We start from the raw sequence: 12,322 nt of genomic DNA on the forward strand, positions 1-12,322 counted from the left end.
CCCCCCCCCCCATCTCTCTTTCTGACGAGTCAGATATGCGTTGTCCTCCCCCTCCTCTCTGTGTCGGTCCCTGTGGGGCGCTCCACATCCACCATAAACAACCTATTTGTCCCGCAGAGAAGCCACATTCCTGATAAGTTTTCACTTGAGCAATTATTTCCGGGTCGAATAGCGAGTCCCGTGGTTTTTTTTTTTTTTTTTTTTTGCTTTTTTTTTTTTTTTTTTTTCCCTCTTGTCCGTCTTCCCTCCACCCCTGCATTTCATAAGTGGAAGAGCAGCTGTGGTGACTCCGCTGTTAGAACGGGATGGGTCAGGTTTTGTCTGCTGAGAAGCTAACAGAAGCAGTGGAGGGAGGAAGGCTTGTTTATCATTTAGCCTTATTTCTTTTTGTTTTAGTGGGATTTGGAAAACGTATGACCAGGATTTAAAGAGTGTGGGAACCCATACTTACTGCAGTCTCATTTGCAGCTATTCTTTCATGAGCTGCCAGTATTTGTGTGAGAGATTAGGCTTGCGATTTGTTTGTAATGTTCAGCTGTGTTTTCACAGAAACAAAAAGAGGGAACCAGGTTAAGTGAAGGTTTAGTGTTGCTTATGTGACAAAATACAGTCTAATATATGGGATTAGTTCCTCTGCATGCACAGATTAAGACCCCTCCCCACTTAAGAACATGTTTGTGCCTTTCTCACCACGTTCCCATCACTTGGGACACCTGAAAAATCAAACCACCCATTTTTTTATTTTTTATTTTTTGCCTTTTTTTAATTTGACTCTCCCTCTTCCATTCGTAGATTCAGTAATGGACAATCCTCAGCTCTCGCCCCTCACCTCCAAGGGTCCCCTCAGCCTGTCGCCTTCCTTCCAGATGTCGACCCTCAGCCTGCCCAGCCAGGCCCCGTCTCCGCTGCAGAGCCCCATCCTGAGTGAGGTGGGCAGCACTGCCAGGCTAGAGGAGGAGGAGGAGGGCAGGAGGAAGGTACACTGCTTGCATGCCACCCTTCCAAACCCCCCGCCCCCCACCTGCCTCAAAAATTCAAACATTTAAAGCCGATTCACATATAGTGCCCTGTAAAAGTATTCAACCAAAAAAATATTTTTTGTCTCTATTTTGATTGGGACCCTTCTTAATTCTAGTCAAAGATTTAAATAATCAAGAACTGAAAGAATTTGAAACATGATTTTATTTATTTATTTTTTTAAACAATTAAAAATCTCAGAAGTGTGGTGTGCACCCGCATGAGTCGATGGTTCGTTGTTGGTTGCAGCTACAGGACTTTAGGGAGGCATCTCTGTCAATTTTCTTAGCAAGCAGCCCAACCTGAATCAGATTAGATATTCTGACTATGTTCTTGAGTCAACATTGTCCTGTTGAATCAAAATCTGGACTTTGACTAGGCCACTCAAACACATGAATGTGTTTGATCTAAACTATTCCATTGTATCCCTGGCTGTATGTTTTGGGTTGTTGCACAGAACAGGTTTTTTTTATAGTATCACCCTGTCTGCCCTCAGCATGATTCTGCCACTACCGTGTTTCACCTTGTAGATGGTGCATTCAGTGTTTTACATGTAAGCCAAACAGCTTAAGTTCCCCTCTCTGCATCAGTACTCTTGCAAGGCACTGTATTCCTCAGGTTTTTATTAAAGGAAGGTTGTTGGAGGATTTGACTTTCTCTTTGGACTTCCTTTTTTTGGGATCAGTTTTGTTTGTCTTTTTACAATAAAGCCCCCTTTCTTCCTCCAGCGATATCCCACCGACAAGGCCTACTTCATTGCCAAAGAGATTCTGACCACAGAGCGAACGTACTTGAAAGACCTTGAGGTCATCACCGTGGTGAGTTAGAGAACCAAAAAACAAAAAGACACTCATTTTGTTTTGTAGCAGAGTTAAAGTTTTACAGTCATTCAGTATTGGTATGAATGTCATTATCATGTTGGGCTTTTAAGTAAATATTTGGTCTATTTTTTTATCCAGGATGAAATGATAACACAACAAATAACTTCTGTCAGTTTTAGAAACAAGAATTAAGTGCACAAATACAAATCTGTTTATTTTTATCCAGATTAGCACATAATACACACACACACACACACACAAATTTGAATAAATCACTAACTTTTTGTTTCTATCAACAAGGTTTTGGAAAGACATTCAATATCTTTTCATATCAGAACAGAAATGATTCTGATTTGTGTTTGGGATTATTGTCTTGTTAAGTAGAGTTTAAGGATTTGTAAGGATTCCTCTTCCTTTCAATATTCTGCCCTGTTTGTGCAAAGCGTCAGCACGACTGGCAGCTAAATAAACCCACAGAATTATGCTGCCACCACCGTGCTCAGCAGCTGGTGTGTTCTTCAATTTGAAAACTTCGCCTTGATTTTTCCCAACATAATTCTGTCAAATGGCTCAAACTTCTAGCTGCATCTTTCAAAGCTAAAGAAAACTTTCTACATTTTATATCTTGTAATAATCACACTCAGACAAATTGGTGTCTAGTAGTAATCAAAAGAATTTTTCAAGAATTGGTCAACATTTTTAGTGATTTATTTTTCTTTAAAACATGTTGCATATCTTCAGTGTCTTCTGTGTAATGGCGGGTTGTTTGTCGCAGTGGTTCCGCAGCGCTGTGATCAAAGAGAACGCCATGCCCGAGGGCCTCATGACGCTCCTCTTCTCCACCATCGACCCCATCTACGAGTTCCACCGAGGATTTCTGAAGGAGTTAGACCAGAGGCTGGCTCTCTGGTACGTCTCCATTGCTCCGTTTCCGCAGTTCATCAGCGACTCCTGCCTGTCGACGCGGTGATGACGATTAAACTTGCTTTTGTTTGGACAGGGAGGGGCGATCGAACGCTCACGTCAAAGGTGACTACCAGAGGATCGGTGACGTGATGCTGAAGAACATGTGTGCTCTTAAGGTACGGATGCCTTTAGCTTTTAAAGTACCGACTTCGGTTCTTCGGATGGTTATCAAACACATTGTTCCATTAACGATTCTGCCCTAAGGAATTCACCAGCTACCTGCAGAAGCACGACGAGGTGCTGACGGAGCTAGAGAAAGCCTCCAAGAGGATAAAGAAGCTGGAGACGGTCTACAAAGAGTTTGAGCTGCAGAAGGTGTGCTACCTGCCGCTGAACACCTTCCTGCTCAAACCCATCCAGCGCCTCATGCACTACAAGCTCATCCTGGAGAGACTCTGCAAGCACTACTCTCCTGCTCACCGTGATTATGAAGACTGTAAGGGTAAATGTTCCACATCTCATCACCCTGTAGAGCACGGATCCATTTAACAAGGCGCTCCGGTTTGAAAGGAAGGTCAGCTAATCCGTGTCTTTTTGACAAAAAGCCTTAAGATACTAAAGAGACTTTAAAATATCATAAAACATGATTTTTATAGATTTTGTACATTACTACAACCTTTTGCAGTTCCCATAAAATAAGTATAATAAATCGTTTAAGTGTAAATGTTACTACTTAAAAACTATTCAGTCTTTTTTTTGTCATTTATTTGTTTGATTTTTAGTTTTTGTACAAAGCAAATAAATTTAACGAGCAAACAAACTGCAACCTCAATGGGAGAAAAAAAAAAAAAAAACAATACTTGTGGACCATTAAGATAAAGTGTCCAAACTGGGGGAAAGCAGCACAACTGCTTCAGTGATATTTGTTAAAAACAAGTATTTTCTTAACATTGGATTCAAAGAAAAGGAACTGCAAGTGTATAAGTGACTGGGAACTGTAAGTAGAATCAATTTGAAAAGGCAGAGTGAAGTTTGGTTTGTGCTGGCACGACGACTCCTTTTCTAACTCTGTTTTTCTGACAGTGTGAAGCTTTCTTTTCCACAGTCTCAGACCACACTGGAATTGATTTTTAAAAACTTTATTAGTCGTAACAAAAATAAAAAGAAACATTTGTCAAGTTTAATTTAATGAATGTCGTGTTGAGAAGCACCATCTGACACTGTCTGTGAAACGTAATCGTAACTCCTCGGTGGCGCGATGCGTGGCTTGTTTTGATGTTCTCCCTCTTCCCTTGCAGAAGCGTTGAAGGAAGTAGCGGAGATAGCCACCCAACTCCAGAGCAGCCTCATCCGGCTGGAGAACTTCCAGAAGCTGACGGAGCTGCAGAGAGACCTGATCGGGATCGAGAACCTGACTGCTCCGGGCCGGGTGAGTGCACCGACGCCGAGCAGATGGCAGGGGGAGCAGAGACACCAACAGAGACGGAGAGAAAAACAAAGATGTCCTCTGTCTGCCTCTCTGTTTGCAGGAGTTCATCCGAGAGGGCTGTCTGTACAAACTCACCAAGAAGGGACTGCAGCAGAGAATGTTCTTCCTGGTGGGTCCAGAGAAGACTCCTCCTTCAGCTTGCTAATCAAGCCAACAATCAGCCATTAATGCTCGGGTTATTTTCTTTTCAGTTCTCAGACATGCTCCTCTACACCAGCAAAGGTGTCACGGCAACCAATCAGTTCAAAGTACATGGACAGCTGCCACTTCACGGCATGATTGTGAGTCTGAAAGACAAAATTCTCTCAACTTTTTCTACCTTTATTACCTTCATGCACACACACGCATAGGCGCCAGTCTGCGGAGGAACAGTGTCTCCTGATGGCGTTTCAGTTAGCACTAGGGTTTTAGGACAGAGCTCCAGAACGGAGGAGTGTGGGTCTCCTAACTCTGCATGTTTCTGTTTCACTCCTGGCTGCAGCTCATAGTGCTGGATGCACCGGTAAGTGAGCTCTGCCAGACCAGCCCTGCTTCCCCCATGTAGACTAAATAAAAAGTATTTTTAGCAGATTGCTGCAGACACACCAATGTCAAATTCGTTAAGTTTATGCATCAACTTAAAGGGGCAGTATTATGTAAAATTAACTTTTCTGTGCTTTACATCATGTAATGCTATTCCCTCATCATTAACATGCCTGGAGTGTTGCCTACATTATTTCCTGCATGTTTGAGAAATCCTTTACTCTCCCGTGACAACTGTAACAGCCCTGTGCCTTATGGGCTGGGCTGCAGATGTTTTTATCTGCCTTTGTGCTCATCCTCTTTATAGGTGCTGCTGATCTGTTAATTTGGAGCACAGAATATTTAAACCTGGCCGTCTCCACCTTCGGGGTCGCCTTTGGCGTCCACTCTGCCTCTTGTCACTTGTGTTGCTCGGATGCCAGGCCTCAGCTCTCATGCACATTTGAGTTTGTTTTTCCACCTCAACTCTTTCTTATGCACTCATACAACACATCCAAGCTTTTGCATTACGCCTCTGACACTGACTTCCACAATCCATTGTAGTTTTTGTTAAGAAATATTCATTTTTTGCACTTTAACCTCTGCATGGTCTCCCGTATCCGTTATGACCTTGAGCCAGTCGTAACAGCAACCATTCATCTGTGCAAAATGCCTACTTGGAGCTAGCCCTGCAGTTTTTAAGCTGAGCTTCTGCCTCACAGAGCAGCCCTCCCACACGACTCCCCCACTCGGCTCCTTCAGACTAGCCAGCAACAATTAGCAAACACCTGGTGGAACTGTGTGTCTGCTGATTTCATTATATGAGCTACTTCTCAGAGGAAAAACTGGTACAATGTTATACTGTTAATGGAGGAGCCATGTTGTGATGACTTCAACAATTTCAAGGTGCTAAATTACAAAGTCAAATTTCTTTATAGTCATATTTGATGTAATTGGCATTTTTATAATTGTGAAGGCGTCATAGTTATACAACTGTGCTATAAAATGGCACTATGCATCTGGAAAATACATTTTACTGCCCCTTTAAAACAAGTAAAAGTGTCATTACTTGACACTGAAGGCAGTGATCCTTACCTTCCTGTTTTTGTGTTTATATACATCTGTAACCTGGGCAGTTTAGATTTAGTTTTTTTATTTAGTCACTTGATTGATCCTTTTATCTGTTTGAAATGACATCATTGCTTATTACCTGATTACTACTTTTATGGGTTTATTTGGAGAGTAAATACACAATTAGAGTTACGTCAGCTCATAAAATGATGGGGAAAAGATAATGCTAAGATATCTCAGTTAAATCACAGTAAAAACAAATTTGTAATGAACAGTTTCTAAACCACTGCAACGTTTTAATGATCAGTATTTTAGTTTGTATAGAAATAAGAACAAAAGTTGTTTATGTGTATTTTCTGCTTCTTCTGATGATTTTAACTGAGGTATAATAAAATAAGGTCACCCAACAAAAAACGTAATACACAAACATTACCTCCTGATGATGGATTCTGCTGCTCTGTGTTACAATCAGACTTTTGTCTTGTGTTTCCCCCCTTCCTGTTTTCACTCGTGCTAAATCCCTCACAATAATAGAAGCTAGTCACTGCTTGATCCATTTAACTCTTGTTTATTTGTGAATGTTCTCCCACAGGTTGAGGAAAGTGAGAACGAATGGTCAGTGCCCCACTGCTTCACCATTTACTCTGCTCAGAGGACCATCGTGGTGGCTGCCAGGTGAAGAGCCTGAGAACTATTTACATTTGAAGATGCATTGGAGGAAACTTCAACTTTACTAAATCCTGAATCTTGTATAAAAAAAAAAAAAAAAAAAAAAAGCAAAAAAAACATTTTTTCAAGCCAACTCGGCATCAGGCCTTAATTTATTCAAATACGACCAGTTTAAAAACAGGAAGTTGGATCAGTAGCGTTTTTTCTTAAGCTCAAACTAAAGTTCAGAAATGTGATTCCATACGACCCTGTTCTTGTTTCTGTTATTAATTTGCTATGTGATATTAATACAAAACAAAAAGTTAGTATTTAGTAAAAGCAGCTCAAACTTTCACAGAACCTGAAGCAGGCAGAAATCAGAACTGTTTGGGGTTTTAATGCTCAGTTCGTGCTCCAGTGCTGATCTTTTTCCAATGAAGACATGCTGATTAGCTTATTTGTTGTCTGATATTATCAACAAGGAACAAGGAAGTTGGCAGGAACTCAAGAAACAATTAAAGACAACAACTCCGTTGGTGAATTAATCTCTTTACTCATGAAGGCTCAGTTAATCCAGTTTTCTTGTCAGGATTTGTACACATCACTGAAAGCTGATTTATTTTCTTTTTTCTACACTCTGACCCAAACTCTTTTTTTTTTTTCTTTTTTTTTTTGCCTAATGGCCATCTCATGATGTTTGTTTTTGTTTGTGATATCAGCTCTAAGGTGGAGATGGGGAAATGGATCGAGGATCTGAACCTGGCCATCGATCTGGCTAAGAAGTCTCAGGAGAAATCTGGCGTCTTCCTCAGCACCGGCCTCAACGATCACTCCAACAGTAAGGCTTCCCAACGCCCTCACCGCCTCCACATCCCCACATAAAGCCGCTTGTCTATTTTGGATAGGTTTTTGTTTTTCCGTCCAGTTATTAAATCTAAAACGCAAGTAAGTCAGAAGTAAATCCCCTTCTCCTCCACACAACTTCCTGTTATCCTCCCCTCCTCCTTCCTCTTCCTCCTCCCCCTCAGGATCATCTGATGAGGTTTCTCTGGAGCAGGAGTCGGAGGACGACATGAACTCCTCTCGAACTTCCCTCGACAAGCAGACGCATCACCGTGCCAACACAACCATGCATGTGTGCTGGCACCGCAACACCAGTGTGTCTATGTCAGATCACAGCCTGGCCGTGGAGGTACAACCTCCTCCTGGAACGCAGACACACTAAAACACACGCTGTTTCACACACACTTCCTCACTGGACCTGTGGAAAGAGCAGCGTCTTCCGTCTGGATACGAGTCTTTCATCTTTTCTTTAAAGCATTTTAATTGTTTTAATTTTTTTCCCCTCCTTTCCCCCCTCTGTCTTCCTGGTTCCTCCATGTATCCTAACAGATGTATCATCTTCTGCTCCCTTTCATTATCGTGCATGCCAGAAAACATCGTCTGACGAGTTTTCACTCCACAGATCTGGACTTACCCTAACTCGCATTTCCTGCCAACTTCCTTATCTAAACTAACACGCTAAACCTTTTCTCTGCACCCTTTCTTCTCTTCTCTCTCTCACACTTCCAGTCTTCGGCTCCCCGGCTGTGTCGCCGGAGCTTCCTCCTCGCTATCTCCTCGGTCAGGGACAAAGACCAAACACCATCACCCATGTTTGCTGGTACAGAAACCAGAACCTCTCTCTCACTGATTACCTGCGCATGAATCAGGTACCAGAACCAGGAGCTTTAGTGGGACAGTGACCTGGCAAAAGTCACACAAAATCAGCTGTGAACATACAGAAAATTAGAAAAGGACGACCTGCAAACTCTCTGAGTAATAATAGGGAAAACATTTCATTTGAAAAAAATGTCTATTAGTACCAAAAAGTGTTAAGTCAATTCAAATAAAAGATAATGAGCTTTTTAAAATGTGTATAGTTATGCCACATCCACCAAAGATTAATCTTAGAATAACTCTGAAAAAATATTACTGATATTTTTTTTTTTATTGCAGTAAAGACAAAAATGAAAAAACGAATTATTCAATTTTAAAAGAAGGGTTTTATTTCCATTTTCTTTTACAAAATCACCACAATTATTGGTACTGTTGAAAATCCCAATAAATTAAATGAAACAAAGAGATGTTTTGTAATGTATGCTTCACTGTTTTAGGTTGATCTGTGTTTGGAAGCTTTTAATCTTTTTTCTTTATTACTCTACAAAATGGGACAAACAAGAGCACATATCATTCTAATAGAGCAGATTTTCATAAATCAGTAAATGTCTTAAAGAAAATAGCTAATCACCTGGATATGCCAATATCTACAGTCAGAGCAATAATTGATACGCCCCAAAAGTTGGCAAATTGGAGGTCACCAGGTCTCCATAGCGACCGTTAATTTATATTGTTGTATACAAATCTTTATTAAGGGTTCCAGTTTATAGTAGAGGGAGCTGTAGGTTTTTTATCTGAAAACCCTGGAGACTAGATTATGAAAATGTCTTATATAAATGCTAACATTTCTTATAGAAATGTTTACAGATATCCTTTATTCTATTTTAGCACATTTTGAATAACTAAGTTCCTGATTTTACACATAGATTGTAAAGTGAAATCATTCAATTCATGTGCATTTAAGTTTATTTTCCAGAAAATAACCAAACTCTGTAGCTTAGCCGGTTGTTTTTCATGTGCATGAAGCAAACTTCACCATGGGGACTCATGTTCCTAAATCATTTCTTCATTTAAAAATCACAGCATGCAGTAAAACCCTTTCATCACCCTAAGTGACACAGATCTATACATTTATAATAAACCATAAATCCAGCTGCCAGCATCTGAGCATCTTTCTGTTTCTGTGTTAGAACCAGCTGTCAGGCTACCTACTGAGGAAGTTTAAGAACAGCAACGGCTGGCAGAAACTCTGGGTCGTCTTCACCAACTTCTGCTTGTTCTTCTACAAGACCCACCAGGTGGGCCGGAACATCCTCCGATTCTGCATGTGCTGCTCCAGCCACACGAAAACAGACAAACAAACAAAAAAATCACTTTTATCTTTGCCGCAGGACGACTTCCCTCTGGCCAGCCTGCCGCTGCTCGGCTACACGGTCAGCACCCCCGACGAGTCGGACAGCATTCACAAGGAGTACGTCTTCAAGCTGCAGTTCAAGTCGCACGTTTACTTCTTCAGAGCTGAGAGCGAGTACACCTTTGAGAGGTTCGTCGTCTGGTTCGTTTCGCTTACATCGGACGTGTTTACAGTTACCACCGCAACAATAAGGCCTTTTGCTGGTATTTTATGACACAAATCAAAACAAAGAAGCCCAAGAAAACATCTAGGGAAAAACATCCCAGTTAAATCGGGGTATCTTCACATCCTCAAAAAGTCTTAAATCTAAACATCTGAAATTAAGGCCTTGAAATGTCTTAAGTTCATTCTGTGCCCAAAAGTTTGGTGTTCCTACTATTTAAAATATCCAGTTTGCCTTTGTACATTTCTATCATGAAAAAGGTTTTAAATTCCAGTCATAATGGTCTTAAAATATCTTAACTTAATTAGAAATCATGCAAGTTGGCCTTAAATACATTAATCACTGGTCTTAAATTTTGCTGTGGACTATTTAATGTTATAGTTTATTTTTCTCGTTAAACTTTCCTGTAAGACAAAAGTTTGAGTCACGTGGAGACATCTTTGCCACATTCTGTGACTTCAGGCGGTTGCGGCTGCCTCCACATAGCTGCTAATAAACCCTTGCTAGTTACATAGCTAATTTTTTAGTGTCTATCATGGGTAAGTTAATTTATCAGCAGTTGGCTGGACAACATTAGTCTTTGCCGTAGCAAACCTGTATGATGAGAGGTGCAATCTGTGCAAAAAAAACCTTGCCACTACATTTTTGTTGTGGAAAATGGCTTAAATTTCATTCATAATGGTCTTAAAAAGTCTTAAATTTCAGTCTTTGAAACCATCAGAGACCTCGTAAATGTGAAATCGGGACGTGAATACTTTTGCACCACACTGTTTTCCCATCTTCAGTAGCAGTAGAGATAAAATATGTCTGTGTTCCTTTTTTGTTTTTATTCAGATGGATGGAGGTGATCAAGAGTGCGGCGAGCACCACAGGCCGGATCAGCCTGCTCATACCTAAAGGTGGTCCCGGGGAGATCAATGGAAGCTAAATGAAGCATTATGCATCCTGAGGCTGGGCCTCTGGGAAAAATCACATTATTATTTCTAAGTTCAGTTTTTGAAGAATAACAATTGGAGACTGAAAGATGCTGCCAGATTGAGTGTTTATGTTCTCAGCTTCTTTCTAATATGTGTGCATTTTTGTTTTCCTATTAGGTATATAAATAATAACAAACATCTCAGTATAAGGGATATAATGAAAGGGAGATGTATACATTATGATCTATTTTTGTGACTTTTTTTCCCCTTTTTTTGCATGTGTAGTGCCCAGTTTGATTATTTCACGCAAACTGAAGGTAAATCCAGTTTTATGGGACCAGCCTCATTTCAAAGGGCTTAAGTTTTCTGCTTTTGAAAGGTCATCACGCGTGAAGATTGAAGCTTTACTTGGTACATGTTTGGGATGCGGATGAAGCGCGGCATGTGGGACATGAAGGTGCAGCTAGGATGTGCTCTGCGTTGTATTTCAGGGTGAGCTAAGACGTGTTTGAGGGCGAGCAGAAAGTCAAAGTCATGTCGAACAATTTGTCATCGGGGACGAGAGGTTTGGAGGTTGCTGCTCTGCTGACTCAGACTGAGCAACTAGTATTGCTGGAAATAGGAGGATACATTAAGTGTGTCTGCTTCTTAACAGAATAACAGTTTCAGTTGTTTACAGGGTAGATGTTCTGTTTTATGCCCCAGATTAAGCTGCATTATTGTCAATTGGGTGCTATATTTCTCTCTGAGCTGTCGACTAATGAAATCTATCCTGTTTTAGTTTACATAGGGATAACCTGTCAGCAGCATACTGTGCAGGGTTATCTAAGAGTGAAGGTTTTCCCTTTAATAAAGCTGAAGAACATGTTGAGCTCCTCTTATCAGGCTGTTTTAGATAAACAGGAGTTGATTTAAAGGAGGTACGACTGACTGAACAGCTGATTTAGTTTGGTAAGAGAAATAATGGTATTGTTTGGTTTATATATTTTCTGTGAAGACTGGAATCTTTATCCTCTGTGTGTGCGTGTGTGTGAGGAGGGGAGGTACTATCCATGTACTCTTATACCTCCGCCTCTGGGGCCTCAGAAGAATGTGACGGAGGCCATCTCCTGCCCGGTAGTCATTTCTGCATGTGTATGAACCTGTTGCCCAGGTAACCAACAGTGTGTCTCACCTATTTATTGTCATCAGCGGTGTTCCTGAAAGCCCTCTTGTAGACTTCATGTTATTCCACTGAAAAAATAACAAATAAAACTGAATTTGACTGATTCTTGAGTTGCTTTTTTCTTGTTTGGTTTTTGACTGAAAGCTGAGGTATGTAATTTTTATTTAAAAAATATGTTTTCTTACATATTTGCTAAAGCAATTACCATGTTGTCTGTATGTTATGAGACAGATAATCCTTGAACTGCTCCACCTCCTCCCTGAGCCACTATTGCCTTCTGAACAAATGCATCACACCTAGTCAAAAACAACCAATCAGAGCCTGGAGGAGGGTCTTAGTGCTGGCAATCAACCTTGTGAATGCACATCTAAATGTGGTAATGGTGGAGAAATGACTCATCATTACAGGAAAACCATTTGTATCCCGACATAGACATATAATTTACCATTGGGATAGAGTATTTCTGAATTGAGTTTGCCACATGCAGAACGCAGACTGTTGGATTCTCTTGCAGCTGAAAGACATTTCAGCATCACCTCTTCATATTTTTT

At 40.7% G+C, this 12,322-nt stretch overlaps 1 protein-coding gene across 3 annotated transcripts in view; it reads left to right on the top strand.

The window, feature by feature from the left end:
* The window catches only part of farp2 (FERM, RhoGEF and pleckstrin domain protein 2), a 43,538-nt gene extending 31,663 nt beyond the window's left edge, over positions 1–11,875 (top strand). The window contains exons 14-28 of one of the 3 annotated variants that reach the window (XM_015056122.1): positions 793–977; positions 1,746–1,835; positions 2,614–2,747; positions 2,839–2,920; positions 3,009–3,246; positions 4,043–4,173; positions 4,274–4,342; positions 4,425–4,514; positions 4,715–4,735; positions 6,398–6,480; positions 7,173–7,291; positions 7,482–7,645; positions 9,303–9,410; positions 9,504–9,655; positions 10,524–11,875. In XM_015056122.1, the coding sequence (XP_014911608.1) occupies positions 793–977; positions 1,746–1,835; positions 2,614–2,747; positions 2,839–2,920; positions 3,009–3,246; positions 4,043–4,173; positions 4,274–4,342; positions 4,425–4,514; positions 4,715–4,735; positions 6,398–6,480; positions 7,173–7,291; positions 7,482–7,645; positions 9,303–9,410; positions 9,504–9,655; positions 10,524–10,617 (1,760 nt within the window). In that variant the 3' untranslated portion in view covers positions 10,618–11,875. The remainder of the gene's footprint in view (positions 1–792; positions 978–1,745; positions 1,836–2,613; positions 2,748–2,838; positions 2,921–3,008; positions 3,247–4,042; positions 4,174–4,273; positions 4,343–4,424; positions 4,515–4,714; positions 4,736–6,397; positions 6,481–7,172; positions 7,292–7,481; positions 7,646–9,302; positions 9,411–9,503; positions 9,656–10,523) is intronic. The other 2 variants (XM_015056124.1, XM_015056123.1) reach the window with 2 other exon arrangements.
* Positions 11,876–12,322: the final 447 nt, after the last annotated feature.

The sequence above is a fragment of the Poecilia latipinna genome, unplaced genomic scaffold (assembly GCF_001443285.1).
Source record: "Poecilia latipinna isolate Pla-1442-1.1 unplaced genomic scaffold, P_latipinna-1.0 Scaffold1356, whole genome shotgun sequence".
In the NCBI taxonomy this organism is placed as follows: domain Eukaryota; kingdom Metazoa; phylum Chordata; class Actinopteri; order Cyprinodontiformes; family Poeciliidae; genus Poecilia; species Poecilia latipinna.